The sequence below is a fragment of the Chiloscyllium punctatum genome, chromosome 32 (genome assembly GCF_047496795.1).
Source record: "Chiloscyllium punctatum isolate Juve2018m chromosome 32, sChiPun1.3, whole genome shotgun sequence".
Classification (NCBI taxonomy): domain Eukaryota; kingdom Metazoa; phylum Chordata; class Chondrichthyes; order Orectolobiformes; family Hemiscylliidae; genus Chiloscyllium; species Chiloscyllium punctatum.
The window spans coordinates 31,330,370-31,353,919 of NC_092770.1; the positions used below are offsets into that span (position 1 = coordinate 31,330,370).

At 42.6% G+C, this 23,550-nt stretch overlaps 1 protein-coding gene across 1 annotated transcript in view; it reads right to left on the reverse strand.

Annotated features, from left to right (window-relative positions):
• The window catches only part of washc3 (WASH complex subunit 3), a 45,237-nt gene that overhangs the window by 11,839 nt on the left and 9,848 nt on the right, over positions 1–23,550 (reverse strand). Inside the window, exons 4-5 of the mRNA XM_072552014.1 lie at positions 7,248–7,367; positions 229–342 (exon numbers count right to left, since the gene is read on the reverse strand). Of these exons, the coding sequence (XP_072408115.1) occupies positions 229–342; positions 7,248–7,367 (234 nt within the window). The remainder of the gene's footprint in view (positions 1–228; positions 343–7,247; positions 7,368–23,550) is intronic.

Below are 23,550 nucleotides of genomic sequence, written 5' to 3' on the forward strand. Positions count from 1 at the left end.
TTAAAGGAGTTGGATATAGCATTGACGCTAAAGACACCAAAGGATATGGGGGAGAAAAGCAGGACCAGGCTCAAGTGAGATGATCAATCATGAACATAACGAATAATAGAGCAAGCTTGAAGGGCTGAACGGCCTACTCCTATTGTTCTATGTTTCAATGTGAAAAGATTAATAACGGTTGATGTCAAGGCAAGACTTCTAACACCAAGAGAAAGAAAATTAACACACCACTTGGACCATCTTCAGGTATCTTGCATATCGAGGGTCCTTGGCAACAGTAATAGCATTTTCTGTCAGGGAATCCACTTTGCTTTGGGTTGTAGATTCAATGTTTTGTTGGCTCTGCAAAATAAAAAATAACTCCAATAAGAGACAAAAATCAAGAGTGTCAAAACCTGAATGAAAGGAACGAAATTTCTTTAAATTTTAACAAAAAAAGCTGCTGAGTACAAAACCCATATAAGAAATTGACTCACACAGAAAGTACAAAACAAAGACAGATGCAGTCAAACTATCCTCTGAAGTGCACCCATACTTTCAAAGTTGACTGATAGTTGGGGAAAGGTGGTAATGGCAGATCCGCGTGTAGGACAGCGTTCATATATAGCTGAAAATGTGTTACTGGAAAAGCGCAGCAGGTCAGACAGCATCCAAGGAGCAGGGGAATCGACGTTTCAGGCATAAGCCTTTCTTCAGGCTTATGCCCGAAACATCGATTCCCCTGCTCCTTGGATGCTGCCTGACCTGCTGTGCTTTTCCAGCAACACATTTTCAGCTCTGATCTCCAGCATCTGCGGTCCTCACTTTCTCCTCAGTATTCATATTATAGTCAGTTACCTCTGAAGTGATGTTACATAGATAAGCACAGCATCATTCTCTGCAACTGACAAGAAAAATCTCCTGGGTACTGTCCCCAATGCTTACAAGAGGCTCATCGGTGTGAATGAAGTTTGCCTACTATAGGCGATGGCTACTGTAAAAAGCCAATGTAGTAACAAGAAAAACTTACATTTGTACAGTGGCCTGAACACAATGAAATGTCCCAAGGCATTTCACAGAAGCATCGAACAAAATCTAACCCGGAGTGGCAGGAGGAGTTATTAGGATAGATGGTCAAAAACTTAATCAACAAAATAGATTTAAGGAGCAAGTTAAATGGAGGAGAGAATTGGCATACATGGTGCAGTGGTCAAAATCAGGAATGCTCAAGGGATCAGACTGTCGCAAGGCAGGCACCTCGGAGGGTTGTATGGATGAAGAAGGTTACAGAGACTGAGATGGCAGAGCTCATGGAGGGACCATAAAAGATGATGGATGAGAAATTTAAAATAAAGATGTCACTTAACGAGGAAACAACTTAGAATACAGGCAGCAAAAATTTAGTCGAGTTCAAGTTTATGGAGGGTGACCTGGAGGAGGCCAGCCAGGAGAACACTGCAGTAGCCAAGTCGAGTGGGAAGAAAGGTAGAGATGAGGGTTTCAGCAGCAGATAAGACACAACAGGAGATAGGCAATGCCTCAGCAATGGAACTAGGCAGAAGTTGATGATAGACCATAAATGTCATTAGAAGCTCATCTCCTGGACAAACAAGCTGCCAAGGCAGTGAACGATTTGGTAGCAGAGGTTCAGACATGCTTATTTATGGAAAACAAAGAATGGGAACTGGCCAACAGAACAAGCAAATAGACAGGGGATAGTAAGGACATAGATGACGGGATCAGGAGCAGATAAAATAGCGGTGCCATTAAGCTGGAAGCGTGTGATCTTGACAATGGAGAGGATGCGATTTGGAAAGTTTAACCAGGATCAAATAGAATGGCAAGGTTGCAAACATTGTGGTTCAGCCTCAGCCAGCACATTGCTAAAGAGGAGATAGGATGAGTGGCAAGTAAGCAGGAGAGGGAGATACAACATGCAGATTAAAAAGATTCATTGCATTTATGCCACTTCGCATTCCGGGGCCAAACCAATAAGAAACTACCCTGACAACCCATGAGTAGCTGTGGGACTATAACACTGACCTTTAATCCAATTGAATGAGAGAGCACAGCAAGAAAGGAAAACAGAAGAACAAACTCTCTAGCAGCTGGTCGGAAGACGAGAAATGGGTGAGGGACGAAACCCTGCAGTTACTGAAGCAGGGTCATCTGTTAAAAGAAGGATTCCATGATGAAGCACACCCAAAACAGCCAGATCATTTAATATGCCACAAGTGAAGTCTTTTTAATTGACTAGAAGGCAATGGTGAATGATTAGAATGACATGGGTGAGAAAGTGCCAGTCAGATGCGTAGATGACATAACTGGAAGGAGTGCACTCCACTGAAGTAACAGTCTGTATTCTAGAGTACAGAAAGGTTTAAAAGTCCTATATTTGTTGATAAAAACAGCTTTATCTTGCTATTATATTCAATCTTAAAAGATAATGCAGACACATGATATAATTCTTAATTAATCTTTTCCTTACAATTGATATGATTTTAAAACAAGGAACTTAAGCTCAGTAAGAAGATAGATGACAGCTCCTATTTTGAAACCTTTCCACTAAGCAGCTACAATTTTGCACTCCATCACCAATTACAGGCCAATGTGATCATGACAACATGGAATGTTCATACAGAATTAACATTAAATATGAAATTCTCTGCTCTTTACTCAACTCGAAGTTAAACATTAGGTTAGAAAGCAAGTCAAAAAATGAAAAAGGTTGGAAAACATATTTCATGCCTTTACCACAGTAAACCAACTCAAGATGGTTCACAGGACCAATATCAAACAAAATTTGACATTGAGCAACGTAAAACCTCAAGTCATAAGAAACCTAGGTTGAAGAAATAGGTGCTTAAGATGTGCAGAAAGGTAAGAGGGGTTTAGGAAGGGAATTGCAGATTCCGGGCAGCTGAAGGCACAGCTGCAGAGAAAGCAGAGATGGAAACTGGGGATGTGCAAGGTGCAGGAGGTGGAAGAACACAGACATTTTACAGAGTTGTGGGGCTGGAGGTGGTTACAGAGATTGGAGGTACACTGAAAGCAAAGATGAGAATTTTAAATCTCAGGCTTTGCTGGATATGGAGTCAAAATAGATTAAGTGACCACAGAGGAGCTTCTGTCTTCCTCTCCAAACAAAGAAACTAAAATTGGAAGCAAAAATGTCAGAAAGATAAAACAATTATGCCAATCAACATTCTCCAACACAATGCAACCATGAGCTCACCAAACTTTCTGATTTTGCTGAAGTAAAATGCCTTGAACTCCAAACAATATTTCTCAATACACAGACAGGAATTTTCTCATCTGTACTCTACATCTCTCTGTATGTGGTTACCAACTTAAACCTAGAACCAGCATTTCTGCACTATTGTATTGGACAAGTTATTTTGTATAACAGTTTAAAAGCGAAAGGAGACAGCTTTGAGGGGTGTTTTCTGAAAACATGCTACATCCAGAATTCTTAGACTACAAGACAAATTAGATGGGCCAATCAGATGGACTGAACAGTGACAAATGGAAATTAATTCTTAAAAGTGGAGGTGATATATTTTGGGAGGACTAACAAGAGAATATACATTGATTGCAAGGATTCTAGGAAGTACAGAAGATCTGAGGGACCTTGGTGTGGATGGCCAGAGAACCTGGAAGGCAACAGGACAGGTAGACAAGGTGGTTAAGGAGGCATACAGGATACTTGCCTTTATCAATTGAGGCCTGGAGCTGTATGCAACTACTAGCTAGCCCAGAGCTGGAGTACGGTGTGCACATTATTGACTAAAGATGCAACTGTACTTGAGGGAGTGCAGAGGAAATTCACCAGGATTTTGCCTTGGCTGGAATGATTCACTATGAAAAGAGACTGGATACCTGGAATAGTTTACTTTGGAATGGAGAAGGCTGAGGAGAATCTGATTGAGGTGTACAAAGTTAATGAGAAGCATAGATAAGGATAAACTTTCCGTCTTAGTCAATAACCAGAGGGCATATTTTTAAGGTAAAGATCTTAATATTTAGGGGGAAGTTGAGGAAAAAAATGTGTTCATCTAGACGGCGGTGGGTATCTTGAATACTCTGCCAGAAAAAGAGGCAGAAACCCTCAAGGCACACGAGAAGTTTTTAATAAGCATTCAAAGGTTTGGACCATGTGCTGGGAAATGAGATTAGAATAGATGGATGATTGACCAGGTGAGAGTGAGGACTGCAGATGCTGAAGATCAGAGTTGAGTGTGGGGTGCTGGAAAAGCACAGCAGGTCAGGCAGCATCCGAGGAGCAGGAAAATCAACATTTCAGGCATAAGCCCTTTATCAGGAATGAGGCTGTGAGCTGAGGGAGTGGTGAGATAAATTGGGGGGGGGGGGGGGGGGGGGCTGAGAGGGAAGGTATCTGAGAGTGTGATAGGTAAATGGAGGTAATGGTGATAGGTCGGAAAGGAGGGTGGAGCAGGTAGGGGGTTGTGCAGGCTCAATGAACCAGACAGCCTTTGCCGTTCTGCAGAAGCTGTGACTCTAATTGTCCTCCCAGACCTACCTCTCCTAAAACATGATAAATATAGTGCACAATATTGCACACCCACCCCCTCCAAATACGCAACAAAGGCTCTTTTAACCACAGAGTTGCCTTTTCATTTGTACGGTGTCAATGAAGATTTAGTAATGGCAGGACCAACATGTCATACATGATAAGCAAAGGGTAACTGAACCACATGAGACATCACAGGAATGGCGATTAGCAATGTGATGCATTTTGAACGATGTTCAAAGTTCTTCCATGAGATGCATCTACCAAATCTAGCAATAGGGAATACCACAGATTCCAGTCATTGTCTACCATTCCCAGTGAGACATCCTTCAGTTCAGAACTCCAAATACAGCACATTTTCCACATGAAGTCATGCGTTGACTTGCTTCATTTTAAATTTGAATGTCAAATGTAATTTCTAATTTTATTTATATTTATCTATAGTCATCCTCTTCTCATTGTGCAACAGGACCAAAACATAATTACACTACAAAAGGTCAGCACATCAATAATTGCATAATATGATATTAAAAATAAACTAGGAGTTTAAATTATTTCAATGCCCTTAAGAGTTTTGTTTTAATAGTCTTACAGTGCAGAGATGTACATTTTTGCATTGCTGATAATACCTACATTATTGCCTACTTGATTAGGATGCATGTGTTGGGACGGTACTGGTCTTTAAATCAGTTTCTAAGAGCTTATTACTGGTGTTTTACTCCAAATGCATCTTACCTTAACACAAGAGCAGACCGCCAACATAGAGGCCAGGTTCAACTGTTTTTCACTTAAAATCAGATCTTAAAGTTTATTTGCACTTTTGCTTCAGAATTTGAGCCAATTTCCAGGATAAACACTATTAAAACAGCTTGCTGTGGCCTAGCCTCATACACAGTACTCAGGTTAAATGTTGGAAACAGGAATTTACAGCAAGGCCGTTGCACTCCCACGGTTAGACGTAAAAGGTTTAACATAAAATGGAGCACAGTGACCAACTGTGCTACTTTCATACACAAGGACAGAAGAAGGTGGATGTAAAAAAGTTCCATACTGAAAAAGGGAAGAGAAATAATTTCCTGACAGGAAACTAATACAATTGGTCAACCCAGGAACCTCACAGCTCCCATGCAAAGTTCAAATCCATTTTCCCATTAATTTGCATTGTTATCAAGTGGTTGATACAGACATGTCCCACATTTACCATTTAGAATTTAGACACCAAAGAAGCAGAAGAACAGGCTTGTCCACGTGATTGAATTCAGACAAATTTGAAAATAAGAGGCAAGAACAAATAGTGGAGCTACATTTGACAGAAAGGAGTTGGTCATGATTGCAGTAACATGGTCAGGATTGTTGGGAGGCCAATCAGCCAAGATCCTCAGGATAGTGCTGAAGGGGCTTCCCAGAGAATGACCTTTAACTGGTTCAGCAATGCCCTGCTGTCCCTCTGTCACATGGCTGGGTTGCTAACTGATGATTTTCACTCCACTTGCAATGCCTCTGATCAAGAAGCAGTCCATGCCAAGACATAACTGGACCTGGGATTTATCCAGGCTGACAATTTAGCAGTGAACTCTCAGGCTGAACAAGTTCTGGGTTAATGACCATGCTGAGAAGGAAAGATAAATCAAGGCCATTCCCTCCGATCTTCAATGGCAGCTCCATGATCAAGTCACCCACCGCTGACCATACGTTGTCCATCACTGGATTAACACAATGGTTGTATGACAGATTGGAGTTTGAATTATCTTAAATGGGTCACTTCCCAACCTCTGCAAAGATTTTCCATCACCTGCAAGGCTCAATTGCTGGGTGTAAAACTGGGAACGTCCTACCTAACAGTACTATCATGGGAGCACCTTTACCACGAACGTCTGCAGTTCGAGACAATATTCATCAAGTTCTCAAGGGCAATCAGCAATAACACCTAGTTCAATTAAAATTTGTTGAAGAGTCACAATGGAGTATCAGTACTGGCCTGAGTGGGTCCAGTGTACCACTGCTCACTTGAGAGCAATCATTTGTTTAATTACTCTGTCACAGAACGTAATTCCAACTCCTTCTCTCATCATGTTGTAGCCTGGCGTGTGGACAATTCACAGAATGACCACAACAACTTACCAAGGTCACTTCAACACCAATTCCCTACCCAGTGACCTCCATCATCGATAAGGACAGTAACAGCAATGTGTTGGGAACACCAGTCATAGAGACATGTGATCAGTCGTTGCTTCACTACTGGGCCAAATTCATGGATCTTTTCATCTAATACTTTAGAGGTTGCAGCCCAGACAGATAAACAACAGCAGTTAAAACAGAAGGCCCACCAAAAACCACCTCGAATTAGATGCTGCCCTCATCATACTGAGAAATAAAAGAATTGGTTCGGTTTTGAGCAGTTTCTCACTAAGGTCCACATGCTGCAAGTGATCAAAGAACATTACAGCACAAGAACAGGTCCTCTGGCCCTCCAAGTCTGTGCCAACCCAGATCCTCTATCTAAACCTGTCGCCTATTTTCTAAGGATCTGCATCCCTCTGCTCCCTGGGTCATTCACATGTACTTTCCCCATGACACAGCAGATTCCCTTTTGAATAATCACTCAATTCTTTTTTGAATGTTAATGATTGAATCTGCTTTCACTACATTTTCTGTGCAGCATATTCCACCACCATAACTCTCAGCATAAAAATATGAATTCTCCTCAGCTCCCACTGGTTCTTCATCTCATTTTTACCTCAGGAGGGGCTGGCTGATGCTGGTTTGATGCTGTCACGGAGGATGGGCTATTTGCAAAACTCTCATCCTGGTTGGTTGTCTCCACTTTTACATCTTCCAGTCCAGGTATCGATGAAAGCTACAAGCCACAAAAAGATAAAAATAGTAGATTAAGACTCTGAAAACGTGCAATCCACAGGCTGAATAAATCTGCATTTGCCACCTGCTGCACCCAACTGAGATGTCAAACAAGGTTTTAGTTTCAACATCTTACACGAAGACTAACAGCTCTGTCAATGCAGCACTCAGGCAATACTGGCAGTGGATGTAACAAGCACTTGGTGCTTGGGGTCTCAGACTGGGGTTTGAATACGTGACCACATTCCTCAGCAAAAGTAAATTCCAAAGAAAGGTCATGCTGGACTCAAAACATGAACTCTGTTTCACTCATCACAGGTGCGGAGTTTCCCCAGCATTCTCTATTTTTATTTTAAATTCTATTTTCAACTGAATGACTTGATACTTAAAAATATCAAGCCACTTACTAATTGGCTAGAAAGAAGTACAACATGTTAAACTGTCGAATAACTTTACGTACGACTCAGGCAATAGATCAGGCAAAAGTTGTGCAAGACTTCACTTTATGACATAGAACATTACAGCGCAGTACAGACCCTTCGGCCCTCGATGTTGCGCTGCCCTGTCATACTAATCTGAAGCCCATCCCACCTACACTATTCCATGAACGTCCATTTGCCTGTCCAATGACGACTTAAATTAGATTACTTACAGTGTGGAAACAGGCCCTTCGGCCCAACAAGTCCACACCGCCCCACCGAAGCGCAACCCACCCATACCCCTACATTTACCCCTTACCTAACACTACGGGCAATTTGGCATGGCCAATTTACCTGACCTGCACATTAGTGGGCGACTTAGTGGGCGGCACGGTGGCACAGTGGTTAGCACTGCTGCCTCACAGCGCCAGAGACCTGGGTTCAATTCCCGCCTCAGGCGACTGACTGTGTAGAGTTTGCACGTTCTCCCAGTGTCTGCATGGGTTTCCTCCGGGTGCTCCGGTTTCCTCCCACAGTCCAAAAATGTGCAGGTCAGGTAAATTGGCCATGCTAAATTGCCCGTAGTGTTAGGTAAGGGGTAAATGTAGGGGTATGGGTGGGTTGCGCTTCGGCGGGGCGGTGTGGACTTGTTGGGTCGAAGGGCCTGTTTCCACACTGTAAGTAATCTAATCTAATCTAAATGCACTTAAACTTGGTGAATCTACTACCGATGCAGGTAAAGCATTCCATAAGCTTACTACTCTCTGTGCAAAGAAACTACCTCTGACATCTATCTTATACCTATCTCCCTTCACTTTAAAGTTGTGTCCCCTTGTATTTGCCGTCCCCATATCTGGAAAAAGGCTCTCCCTCGCCACCCTATCAAACCCTCTGATTATCTTGTATGTCTCTATTAAGTCACCTCTCAACCTTCTTCTCTCTAACGAGAACAGCCTCAAGGCCCTCAGCCTTTCCTCATAAGACATTCATACCATCCCAGGCAACATCCTAGTAAATCTCCTCTGCACCCTTTCCAAAGCTTCCATATCCTTCTTATAATGCGGTGACCAGAACTGTACACAATACTCCCAAGTGTGGCCGTACTAGAGCTTTGCACAGCTGCAGCATAACCTCCTGGTTCCGGAACTCAATCCCTCTATTAATAAAGGCCAAAATACTGTATGCCTTCTTAACAATTCTGTCAATCTGGGTGGCAACTTTCAGGGACCTGTGTACGTGGACACAGAGGTCTCTCTGCTCATCTACACTCCCAAGAATCCTACCATTAGCCCAGTACTTTGCATTCCGATTACTCCAGCCAAAGTGTATCACCTCACACTTGTCCACATTAAACTCCATTTGCCACCTCTGAGCACAGCTCTGCATCCTATCTATGTCTCTCTGCAACCTACTACATTCTTCGCCACTATCCACAACTGCACCGACCTTAGTGTCATCCGCAAATTTACTAACCCACCCTTCTAAGCCCTCATCCAGGTCATTTATAAAAATGACGAACAGCAGTGGACCCAACACCGACCCTTGCGGTATACCGCTAGTAAATGGACACCAAGATGAACATGTTCCATCAACTACAACCCTCTGTTTTCTTTCAGCAAGCCAATTACTGATCCAAACTGCTATGTCTCCCACAATCCAATTCCTCCGCATTTTGTATAATAGCCTACTGTGGGGAATCTTATTGAACGCCTTGCTGAAATCCATATACACCACATCAACTGGTTTACTCTCATATACCTGTTTGGTCACTTTGTCAAAAAACTCAATAAGGTTTGTTAGGCACGACCTACCCTTCACAAAACTGTGCTGACTATCCCTGATAAGATTATTCTTTTCTAGATGGTTATAAATCCTATCTCTTATAACGTTTTCCAACACTTTACCAACAACTGAAGTGAGACTCACTGGTCTATAATTACCAGGGTTGTCTCTACTACCCTTTTTGAACAAGGGAACCACATTTGCTATCCTCCAGTCCTCAGGCACTATTCCTGTAGACAATGATGACTTGAAAATCAATGCCAAAGGCTCAGCAATCTCTTCCCTTGCTTCCCAGAGGATCCTAGGATAGATTCCATCTGGCCCAGGGGACTTGTCTATTTTACACTCTGCAGTATTTCTAATACCTCTTCCTTGTGAACCTCAATCTCTTCTAGTCTAAATGCAAGTATCTCTGAACCTTCCTCGCCAACATTTTCATTTTCTATAGTGAACACTGTCAAAAAACATTTAATTAGTGCTTTCTCTGTCTCTTCTGACTCCACACACAACTTCCCACTAATATCCTTGATTGGCCCTAATTTAACTCTCATCATTCTTTTATTCCCACCACTGGGGCAACCTACCAAGCCAGTGAAGATAGCTTTACAATACTCACTATCTATGAACCATAAGTATTTGTATATAATAAAATAAAACACTGGGGAGATGAAATACAGACTGAGCAAACGCTTTAGGGAACACCTGTCCATCAGTCCACAAAAATGACCCCAAGCTTCCGACTGCCTGCCAGGTCAATACGCCACCGTGTTCCCTGACCAACATTTCTGTCTCGGGGTTGCTACAGTGTTTCGGTGAGGCTCAGTACAAGCTGGAAGAACAGCATCTTGTGAAGACCATGGCTTGGGGTCCTAGAGGCCTTCAGGACAATATTGAGTTCAATAATTTTAGGGCCTGAACACCTCCTCCCACGTTCTTTACCCACCTTAACACCTCAGGCCCTGTCATGATATGGGCTGCATACAGCACAGCCAACCCATTTTTACCTACTCATGGTCCCCACGGTCAGCTTTTCTCCTTCCTTAGATTACTATCAACCAGCCCTTTGTCTGCCTAACTTTCTTCCCTGGTCTTTGGGTTCTGTTACAACCTATCTGCATACTCCACCCCACCTGCAAACCCAGTCACCAACATAAATGCCACCTTTTCTTAGCTGCTATCAGTTCTGAAGAAGGGTCACTGGACTGAAACGTTAACTCTGCTTGCTCCCCAGAGGTGCTGCTTGACCTGCTGAGATTTGCCAACGATTTCTGTTAATGGTCATATATGTTGCATCTACAGAGAAATACTTGCATTTACCTAGCCCTTTTCACTACATCAAAATATTCCTCAAAGTTCTTCACAGCCCAGTCTGTGGTGCTATGTAGGAAATGTGAGTGTACAGCAAGTTCTCGCCAACAGCAATTAAATAAATTAAATAACATTAATGAAGAATAAATATTAACCAGGCGATTGATGGAATACTTCCTTTTTTAAATACTACCCAGCATACTTTACAACCACTGTGCGGGCTGGCAGAACCCTTGGTTTTGTCTTATGCAAAAGTGGCATGTACAACAGTCCTGCACTCTGTCAGCATGAGACCGAAATGTGTCCAAATGCATGGGGTCAAGACTCAGAAGATGGGATCAGTCAAATTTGCTCTTCCAAACCACTCGTGAGTTTCCTTAACCCAATTATGGAACTAACAGCTTCCCATCAGGAATCGAACCATTTCATTAAAACAAAATCTACCAGGGTTCCTGTTACCCACTCTCCGCTTGTGGTTTGTTCTGCAATTCTTGCAATGCCTAAATTTCTATTTTCCATGAAAATTCCCAGGTTACTTTTGCCTCGCCTGATCTTATTATTCTACACCTGACAGAGTTTTCCAGATCCATATTAAAGAATTTGATGAGGGAGCCTGCAGGTTTTCTTAGATTTTGTTTCCTGCTGGAACCAGCTTGTTTTATTTTTCCAAATCTTTCCTGGATATTTGAAATTTTTCATGTCTTAGAAATCATTGCCGTAACATGTAGTTTTCAATAGATGGTAAATACTATAACTTTAGCAATCTGATGCTTTCAAGAGAAAGTGAGAGTGACAGTGAGCTAGTGTGGGAAGGGGGAGAAAAGTAAGTCAAAGAGGAGAGACAGATACACAACCAAATGAAAGCAGATTTTGGTCAACACTATAAGATCATATTGCTTTTATATCCCAGTGTGCAATGGTCATCTAAATTTATAACTTGACTAACAGTAACAGTTGGCTGGCTTTTTTTAAATGAGTAAAGATTTTCCATCAACATAAGGTAACATTAATGGGTCTCGGCTCGAATCCACTGGAGTTTCATCATAAACTGTTTAAGTCTCAAGTGTCATTACTCTGAACAATTAAACAGTTCACAAGAATAGTAAGAACTTACAAAATCCTTTTCCAGCCCAGTTGCAATATCTTGCCATTTTGTTAATTAAAATAAAACCATCCATATCTAATAAATTACTGTGCCGTGTCTTGCTGTCACTTCGAATTTTCGAATTTGGAGAAATTTTAAATTCTTAAGTTTTGCTTCCAATTTTCACCCTTTCCAGTTTGACATTATCTTTCCCTGACACTTCCCTTCTCTTCTTTGACATCTCTGTCCCCAGTTCTGCATACTGACTGTCTACTAGTCTCTATTGTAAGTGCACTGACTCCTAGCTATCTTGACTATACTGCCTGTCTACATACATCCTGTAAAGATTCCATTCCATCCTCCCAGTTCCTCCATCAAATCTTTCTGATGATGCAATCTTCTACAAGAGCACTTTTGGAGACATTTTTTCTCGTCACCCAATTCCCTTCCCATGTAAATGCAGGCAATGTAATAACAGCCCACTTACTTGCTATCTCTGCGCCATGCTCCAAACCTACCTTCCAGATGAAGCAGCAATTCACATGTACTTCTTCCAATCCAGGCTACTGCATTCACTGCTTACAATGTCTGTACTAGAGGTCCCCTCTACACTGGGGAGACCAAACACAAATGAGAGATGTTCTGCAAAGTGGTCTCCCAATCAGTTTGCAAGTTTCTGATGAGTTTCTGGTGGGCCTGCCAATTTAATGTTCCAACCCCAACGCAATATGAATCACATAGGCCTTGTATTCAGGTAGAAACGTCAATTTGCCATCCTTTAGATCTCCACTTCTGCAAATGTTTATGAATCTAATATTCTCTGGGGAATGTAAATTTAACAGCCTACCCACAGTCACCACTTGTTATTATTCACACGTGAAAACCTCTTGTACCTTTTGTCCATTAAACGAATGTGGGCCAAGTCACCATGATTAACATTGTGCCTCAGACAGCTGTTCTCACTGTATCCTGAGACCACACAGTGCCATGTGTCATCATGTACACTCTATATCACTCCATCAGGACCACCTCACGCTGTCTCAGAGCTGTTCTGCCTCAGTTTCACTTCATTCTCCTGCTAACTTAATATTCTAACAAGAAACTTTTTCTCTTCTTTTCAGGCATGAAGGAATACAAGCTGGAACAATTCAGATGTACCCACTACTTTCCTGAACCTTCCTCCCCTCTGACTCTATCCTTCCTCCTAACTCCACTTGCTGAGTATTTACTATTCCTCTGACCTTTTGCTGTCAAATGCTAAACATTCCATACTCAGCAAAGGTCTTAGTTTTATCCCTCTGTGCCTTACCTCGATGATCTTCCGTCACGACATGATGCTGAACTCTTCTTCCATCATCTCTGCCTCCATGCTCATTTCTTTGGACAGGAGTCCTCTCCCTGATTCACAGGTGCCTTCACCTGCTTCTAACACGCTCTCTTCACCTGGACCTTTTGTCTTGCCTTTTACCTGAACTCAACATGTTCATTGAGAACTCCTGCTGTGATATAGGTTCTAATGGGTAAAGGGTACACGACCAACTTCCTCTAAACTGACTGCACTCATTGCTCTGAAATCCAACCTGACTTTGTCATCAAACCTGTCAGCAAGGGTGGTGCTGTTGTTGTCTGGTATGCTGGGCGCCCGCACTTGGATACCTCTTCCTATCTCCCTCGGATCACAATCCCACCACTGACATTAGGACACTGCCTCCATTATTGTCACCAACCTCATGTCATCTGGGGAAGTCCCTATGACAACCTCCCTGCTCATAAACCCCAGTTCTATATTACCTTCTTCTACCTCTCCCTGAATTCCACACACAGGACTGCCCAGGGAGCCCCAGTGTTTCTACCTGCTGCTCCCCCTGGAACCTGCCGAGACTCGATTTTTCTCCCCTTGCCCCAGCGCCTCCCCACTTAGGAGAAAGTGAGGACTGCAGATGCTGGGGATCAGAGCTTAAAAATGTGTTGCTGGAAAAGCGCAGCAGGTCAGGCAGCATCAAAGGAGAAGGAGAATCGACGTTTCGGGCATAAGCCCTTCTTCAGCCTCCTTCCTGAAGAAGGGCTTATGCCCAAAACGTCGATTCTCCTTCTCCTTTGATGCTGCCTTACCTGCTGCGCTTTTCCAGCAACACATTTTTAAGCCTCCCCACTTTCATCTACAATTCTTCGCTGAGCTGCTGCAGTGCTCCAGGAAGCCTTAGCCTAAGCTTGAAGAACAAAATCTCATTTTTCACGTGGGGACTCTGCAGCCTCTAGAACTCAACATTGAGATCAATAACCTTCGAGCCTGATTCCATCCTTCAATTATTTTTAAACCCATTCCGAACCCAGTCCTGTAATGACGTGATTGCTTTGTGCAGTTATCCATTCTCGCATACCCCTAGGCCCATTATCACATTAAATGGGTTGCATTCATAGAATCATAACATCATACTGCATGGAAACAGACTCTTCAGTCCATGGTCCATGCCTACCATAATCCCAAACTACACCAGTCCCACTTGCCTGCGCGTGGCATATCTCTCTCCAAACATTTCTTAATCATGTGTTTCTCCAAATGTCTTTTACATGTTGTAACTGTACACACATCCACCACCTTCTCTGGCAGTTCATTCCACACATGAACCACCCTCTGTGTAAAAAAGGTTGCCCCCCATGTTGTTTTTAAATCTTTCTCCTCTCACCTTAAAAGTATGCCCCTGAGAATTGAAATCCCTCCCCTAGAAAAAAGACACTTGCCATTCACCTTATCTTTACTCTTCATGATTTTATGAACCTCTATAAAGTCACCCCTCAACCTCCTATGCTCTAGTGAAACAAGTCCCAACCCATCCAGCCTCTCCTTATAACTCAAACCCTCCATTCATGGCAATATCCTGATAAATCTGATCTGAAATCTCTACAGCTTAATAGGATCCTTCCTATAATACGGTGACCAGAACTGCACACAGTGTTCCAAAAGATGCCTCACCAATGCCCTGTACAACCTCAACATGACGTCCCAACTCATATACTCAAAGATCTGAGCCGTGAAGGCAAGCAAGCTTCTTCACCACCCTGTATGCGGCAAATATCAAAGAATTATGAACCTGAACCACAAAGTCTCTCTATTCTACAACATGACCCAAGACTCTTAGTACAGCTCACTAATGTTTCCTACTCTTAGCTCTTATTATCACTTACGCAACTTTTCTTTTATCCGGGCTGCTGTGCATAATCTCCTCCTCCTCCGCCCCCCACCCCCACCCCCACCTCTTTCATAGCTCTTTCGCTTTCTCTCTCTGGTCTCTGGCTCCACCTAACCACTCACCTCCACCAATGCCCCCAACCTCACCTTTGGCATATACACCATTTTTTCCCAGCCGCTAACAGTTCTGATGAACAGTCACCGAACTCGAAACACTAATACCTCTTTCTTTCCAGATGCTGCCAGAGCTGTTGAGTTTCTCCAACAATTTCTGCTTTTGCACTGGATCAAGTTTGGTGTTGGGAAAAATTCAGAACAGGGCATGCGACCTGCTTCGTTTCTCTATTTTACCCCAATTAAAGAGAAAGTCCCGAAACATATCTTAAAATCTTCATACTTGTTATAAAATGACATGACTGTCAAAACTATTGGAATGGTTACAGTACAGAGGGCACATTTGGGCTGTCTTGGCTCTCTACAAGAGCAGTTCAGCTAGTCCCATTCCTCTACAATGTTTCAAGTTTCTCTGTTCAAGCATTCATCTGATTTATTTTCAAAACTCCCAATTGAGTTTGCCTTTATCACAATTTCAGGAAATGCATCACAGATCTTAACCATATAATGTGCAATGTGTAACCATATGTTACAATTGGTTATTTTATCAATCACTTTTAATTGGTATGGTCTTCCACAAATGGGAACAGTTTCTCTCTCCCTGGACAATGTATCATTATGAACATCTTTACTAAATCTTCTCCAAGGAGCACGGCTTCGGCAATCTATCCTCATAGCTGAAGTCCCCTATCAGTGGAGCCGATCTTGTCAATTTTCTCTGCACCCTCTCAAGAGTCTTCACCTCCCTCCGAGAATGCAGTCCCACTGAGGCTAGACCAGTATTTTCACAGTGAATGACCACATACACAGATGAAATGCCACATTCTATCCTCAGTTAGTAAACCTTCCAAAACAAATAAGGTCACTGACATCATTTTAAAGAAAGCACGCCCCCACTAAAACTTATGACAACACCTTTGGAAAGGATACAGAGGGTGCCTCTCCCATTATTGAAGGCTAAGTGATGTTAAGTACAGTTAAAAGTCTGAGTATTGTCTGTCTATGCAGGTCAGACAGCTTATGATTCTGTACGTGAACTAAATCATTACAAAATACAAACTGGCATGCTGTTGCCTTTCAGTGTACAGAGATTGATGGATAGAAGCAACTACTATTGGTACTGCAACTTCTAAAATCAATACTAGCTGTTCCAAAGACACCACCTCATGTTTCTACTGGCACTTCATAACTTTGACAATGCTCTGGCTTATAGTCTGTGGTAAATGAGTGGTGACTGCCATTTAAAACACTAGACCACAGACAGGGTAAGGAAGTTAGCACTACCTCAGCTTCACCATCACTCTATGCTCCAGCTGCAGCACAACAGACTGGCAGAAATGTACTACAAAATGCACTTTTATTCTTAATAAAAACAGAAAATGCTGGAGAAAGGTCTGGCAGTATCTGTGGAGAGAGTAACAGAGTTAATATTTTGAAACTAATCTGACGTATTCAATACAATTCTGAAGATATCAGGCTCAAAATAACAATGTTTCTTTCTCTCTAGATTTGGGCAGACATGCTGAATTTTGCTTTCACTTTCTGTTTATATTTCAGATTTCCAGCATCTACAGTATTTTACTTTTATATGCATCTTTCATCATTGTTATTATATGAAAAATATTATACAGACTAATTATAAAGAAGTATCAAACACTCATGATGTTGTTAATCCAACAGCTCAGCAAACCTAGCTGTTTATCACTCAATTCTTTAATAAACCTCATTTCTTTCTGTGTTTGATCCTCAGAAATGGTGGTATAGGAGTTGGTGGTGTAGTGGTAACGTTGCTATACTGTAAGCGAGAGATAACAACAAATACTCCAGTGTTACAGATTCAAATTCAATTTATAAAGCTGGTCGAAGTAACAGCAACCATGATAAGTATCATCGATTGTCACAAAAATCCATCTGATTCACTAACATTCTTTCAGGAAAAGAAATCTGGTGTCTTCACTCGGTCTGGCCTATATGTGATAAACCCCAGAAATCAGCTCCAGGGTAATGAGGGATGAGCAATGAATGCTGCCCTCCCCTAAGCTGCTGCGTTTTCATACGTTGTAATATTTCTGCAGCAGTTCATCTGCTCAAAACTCTTCCACCTTGAATTCCTTTCTGGACTTGTCCCCAGTAAATCGCTCGTCCTTTTCACCCGAAATATTCTTTCAGGTATGGCCTTTACCTTGCCTCCTTCATGTGGATTTGAATGTACGTGACAATTGTGGTTAAATCATCCAATGCCACAATAAGCACCATTAAGTCTTTCTTCAGTCATCCAAAACTCTCACTTTACCAGCATCACCTACAATACAAAAGCCAATCTCCCCTCACTCCTCTTTATAATCAGCCATCTTCTTAAAACCCTCCTCCCAATAACCCCCTTTCCACATTCATCTTCAACAAATGTAAGCAGCTTGTAGTCTTCTTTGCTACAAAGTTGGAGTCCATGCGTTCAGTGACCTATGATATACCCTCCTCTTCAAATTTCCCATCACAAAGGTTCCACTCTGCACTAGCTCTGACTCAGTCAGAAGTCACACGACACCAGGTTACGATCCAACAAATTTATGTGAAATCATAACCTGTTGTCATGTGACTTCTGGCTTTGTCCATCCCAGTCCAACACCGGCACCTCCACATCATAGCCCTGACTCAGCATTATGTATTTTATATCTCTCTCTCTCCTCTGTGAAAACAACTTGTGCCTCTTTCAAGCCTTCCAACGTCCCTGATGCCACAGAGCTTCTCCAGTATTCTAATGAAAAATTAAACATCATAATTTTCTTCATCTTCATCACAAATCCTGTTCCCTGGTCCCCAACTCCCTGCCCTGACACAGAAGGTCCTCAGCTCGCTGTGAGCTCAGAATTGTTTAAAACATTGTACATAAGCATCAAGAAATTCCAACAGAGCCATTTTGTAATGGCAATATTTCTGCACATATTAAAAATAATTGGCCTTTGTCATTTTTAAGGAAAATATAACGCAAATGTGCTTTCTTTCAGGAAGGTGAAACATTAAAATAAATTCCTACTTTTAGATATTTTTAACATGTTCAGATAGGTCACAGGCTATGTTTGGATCAGGTGGGGCTTGAACCCATGTCTCTTGGCCCACTGGTAGATGTATTACTATTGAGCTACAGACCCTCCTTGTTTTGTTTAATCCATTCATGGGATGAGAGCATTGCTGACTAGGCCCAGCATTTATTGTCCATCCCTAATTATCCAGACAGCAGTTAAGAGTCAGCCACGTTGCTGTGGGTCTGGAGTCAAATGTAGGCCAGACCAGGTAAGGATGGCAGTTTCCTTCTCTGATTTTAAGATTTTAAAAATTGAATTCAAATCCCACCATCTGCCATGTGCCCAGAACATTACCTGGATCTCTAGATTAGCAGTCCATTGATAATACCACTAGGCCATGACGTCCCCATACGTTCATGTTTGCCTTTGAATGCTGGTGAGGAACAGGTCTTCAAGAACAAAAAAATGAAAGCAGTAACAATTGGCATTAGCACAGCAACCTTTCCTAAAGGGGTCACTGGACTAGTAACCGAAGCTCAGACTACTTGAGGCATTGGCTCAAATCTCAAAATTTAAATGCAAAATTTAAATTCAATTAATAGAAAAGAATCTGGAATTTAAATGTTACCATGAAACTACCACTGATTCTCGTAAAAGTCCATCTGGTTCACTGGTGTCCTTTAGGGAAAGGAAACTGCCATCCTTATTGGAGGAACACCACTGCCTGGGCAGCCTACAGCCCAGAGCCCAGAAGACTCAACATTGATTTCTCCAATTTCAAATAATCTTCCTAACCATCCTCCCCACCCCCTCCACCATTCCCCTTCCACTCCTCCAACCAGCTCCTCCTTCCAACTACCAACCACCAACCAGACTCATTCCTCCTTTCGATCTATCAGGTTGTACCTACCACCTGTATTCCCCTATCACCACCTCACCAATACGCCCCTCTCCTCACCCATAACCTTTCTCCCTCCCTCTTTATCTGCAACTCCCCCTAAACCCATTCCTGAAGAAGGGTTGTACCCGAAATGTTGGATTTCTCCACCTCCAGATGCTGCCTGGCTTGCTGTGCTCTTCCAGCCTCCTGCTTGACCTTATGATCTGGCCTACCTGTGACTCAACACCCACAACAACATGGTTGACCTTTAATTTTGATTCTGTTCTATTCGATTCTGTTCTATTCTATTGTATGTATTGACCTAGGAAGTCACACGGTCCAAGGGCAATTAGGGATGGGGAACAAATCTTGGCCTTGTCAATGATGCCAACATCTCATGAAAGAACAAATTAAAAACAGTGAAGGAGCTTCATATGAATACTATCAAAGACTGACATGAAAACTCGTTTAAACAAAGGCACTAGAAGTGATAACACAAGACAATGATGGACAGTGAATTCAAGGAGAGCCTTCCCTTGAACCACATACTGCGGACAAAAAAACAATAACCCACCAAAGACTGTTTTGAAACTCAACAATAATATGTTCTAAACCAGCAGCAAAAGGTCAGACCAGCACTGAGGCATTATTTTGCATTTACCATTTTCTTCAAAACAGAAGGAATTATTCACAGATAATGAAGCAATTCAAGAAGTAATGACTGTGACCGCTGATAATCCCGGACATGTCACAGTAGCAAGAGGAGTGAAATCTTTGTCTGAATACATCTGTCAGCAACTACAGTAGGACCTCAAGGACTGCGAATGTTTCTCAATGCAATTCGATGAATCCATTGATATGATCAGTTGTTTTTGTGGGCATGGTTTTAAAGTAAAACTGAACTAAAGAGGATCCTCTTGTTCTTTTGCTCCTTAATGATCAACCTTGAATACAATGCATGGTGGAGAAGGCTCAAAGGGTTACTCATGTTATTATTTTCTATGTTTGAAGAGAGAACATGAGTGGGGATATCTACAATTAACTCAAAAGATACATGCTTGAGCATACCATTTCACAAGAGATTGATTGGTTTTCATTTTAATTGTTGGTGCACCAGCCATTGGCACAAAGGAAGGCTTTGTTGCATTTCACAGGAATAATCCTGATTTCCCCTCTATTCTCACACTCCATAATCCAAGCAAGTAAGTTCTGCATGTTGAGGAAGAAGAGATTGTATCCAGAATGAGACACAGTCTGAGTGAATATATAGCTCTGGAATTTGGAGGTAACATGGGAATCTAGTGCACAGGAATCCGGATTACATCAATTTCAGAATTTCCAGTCTGTGGGCTCCAGCCACCACCTTTTTATCATAGACATCCAATCTCTACACGTCATTCCCCAATCAGGATGGTCTCAGGGCTCTCCATTACTCCTTCCTGGAACAATGACCTGTACTACCCCCATTGACCACCACCCTTCTCCGCCTGACCGGGTTCATCCTCACCGTACAGCTTAACTTTTAATTCTTCTTATTTTCTTCAGGTCAAAAGGCTGGCCATGGGTCCCATGGGGCACGTGAAATATTCTTCTTCTAGTCCTACTCCGGCCGCTACCCACAGTCTTTCTCCACTATATCAATGACATCATCGGTGCTGCATCCCTCCCTCATCTGGAATTGGAAAAGTTTATCAATTTCGTTTCCAATTTCTACTGTTCTCACCTTCACCTGGTCCATCTCTGACTCCTCCCTTCCCTTCTTCGATATCACTGTTTCTGTTTCTGGGGATAGATTGGCCACCAATTTTCATTATAAACCCACCAACTCCCAGTTACTTGCACTATACATCCTCACACCCTGCTTCCTGGAAAGGCTCTATTCCATTCTCCCAGTTCGTCCATCTCCATTGCAACTTTTTGATGATGCCAACTTTGACATGGGGGCTTCCAAGATGTCTACCTTTTTCCTCAAGAGAGGATTCCCCAGCATCATGGCTGACGTGGTCCTCAGTCGATCCAACTGACTGCCCGCACTTTGGCCCTCAGCCCCTCTCTTCCTTCCTACAATAGCAATGCAGTCCCTCCTCTACTCACTTATCATCCCACCAGCATCCACATCCATTAGCCACAATTTCCACATCTAGCAGAATGCCCACAACCAGACATATATTCCCCTCTCCTTTCGTCAGTCTTATGCAGGGACTGTTCTCTCCAGAGTAAATTGGCCCACTCCTCATTCATTTCCAATACCTCCCCACAGCCTCATGGCATGTTCTCCTGCAAACACAGATGGTGTAACACCTGCCCATTTACTTCCACCTGCTCACATCCAAGGCCCCAAACACATCTTCCAGGTGAAGTAGTGCTTTTCCTGCACTTCACTCAATTTAGTCTATCGCATTCGCTGCTCATAATGTGGCCTCCTCCACACTGGCGAAATGAAACACATTCCATGTGACTGCTTTGCAGAACATCTATGTTCTGTCTGCAAAAACCGCCCTGAGCAGCCAGTTGCCTGCCACTTCAACACACCACCATGCTTCCTGGCCAACATCTCCATCTCAGGTTTCCAGCAGAGCTCAGTGCAAGCTGGAAGAACAGCACCTCATTTTCTGCTTGGGAACTGTGCATCCTACTAAGCTCAATATCGAGTTCAATAATTGTACGGCTTGAACATGTTCTCCCACTCCTTACCCCAAACCACACAGACCATGGACTGCTACCACACACAACCCATTGTCAGCTACTGTACCCGTTAGCAGCTCCATTCTCCCAAGGTGATCATTATCCAGCCCCTTGTCAGTCCAACTGTTCTTCTCTCTCTTCGGGCTCTATCTGCAACTATTGTTTACTCCTTCCCCCTCCCCCACACCAACCATTTGATGGCTGCAATCAGTTTTGAAGAAAAGTCACTGGACCTGAAACGTTGACTGTGTTTTCTTCCTCAAACCTACTGAGCTTTTCCCAGCAATTTCTGTTTCCTTCCACTCGAATCATGCTGGGATGAGAGTCCAGGTGAATTGCTTAACAAAGGATGTGGAAAGGATTTTAAACTAAATAATTGGGGGGGGCAAATTCATTTATATGACAATTATGAATGAAGTTAAGGGATGGGGTACCAGGGCTCAGCAGACGTTATTAAAGTTTCCCATACAAGTACTGGGACAGAAAGTGTGGAAGGGAGTCAGGAACCTAACTTCAGGCACAAAAGATAAGGAGATAACTATGAGAAGGGGACAGTCAATGCAGGACTGAGAGTGTTGAACTTGAATGTGTGCAGTATGTGAAACACAGTAAATGAGCTTGCAGCACAGATTGAAATTGGTGAGTATGATGTTGTGAGTATCACAGAGACGTGGCTGCAAGGGGATCAAGGCAGGGAATTAAATATCCAATGAGACACGTCCTATCGAAAGGACTGGCAAATTGGCAGAGGGGTCACGATGTCTTGTTAGTAAGAAATGAAATTAAATTGATACAAAGAAGTGATATAGAGTTGCAAGGCACAGAATCTGTGCGGGTAGAGCTGAGGAACCGCAAGGGGAAAATGACCCTGATGGGGCTTCCGAGCGGTAGTCAGGATTTGGGGAAGAAAATAAACCCGGAAATAAAAAAGTCATGTATGGAAGGCAATACTATAATAATCATGGAGCACCTCAGAATGCACATGGATTGAGAAATTTGGATTGATAAAGAAAGTAAATTTGTGGAACATCTACAAGATTTTCCGTTTGAGCAGATTGGGGTGGAGCCCGCTAGAGAACAGGCACTTCTGGATTTGGTGATATACACTGAGATAGATTTGATTAGGGAGCTTAAAAAGAAGGAACACCTAGGGGGGCAGTTACCATAATATGATATAAGCCGGAATCAGATGCAATGGTATTGCAATTGAGTGAAGGAAACTAAAAAGACATGAGAGGGGAGCTGGCCAGAGTTGACTGCAAGGGAGCATTACAGGGAGGGCAGTAGAGTAGCAATAGCAGGAATTTCTGGGGGTAAATAGAGAGAAATTCCCAGCAGAAATTAATTCTAAGGAAGAAGCAGCATTCTAAGGGGAAGATGGGACAAACATGTCTGCTTGCATGGCAGGAAAGTCAGGGATAGCATAAAAAGAGAAAGCTTACAAGATGAACATTAGTGGGAAGCCTTTAAAAACCAACACAGGGTAACTAAAACGCAACAAGGGGGAAAAGATGAAATATAAGGGTCAGCTAGCTAGTAATATTAAAGAAGATTGCAAGATATCTAAAAGGTAAGAGAGAGGTACGATTGAGCATTGGAACACCCGAAAATTAGGTTGGAGGGCATAGGTTTAGGGTGAGAGGGGAAAGGTATAAAAGAGACCTAAGGGGCAACCTTTTCACACAGAGGGAGGTACGTG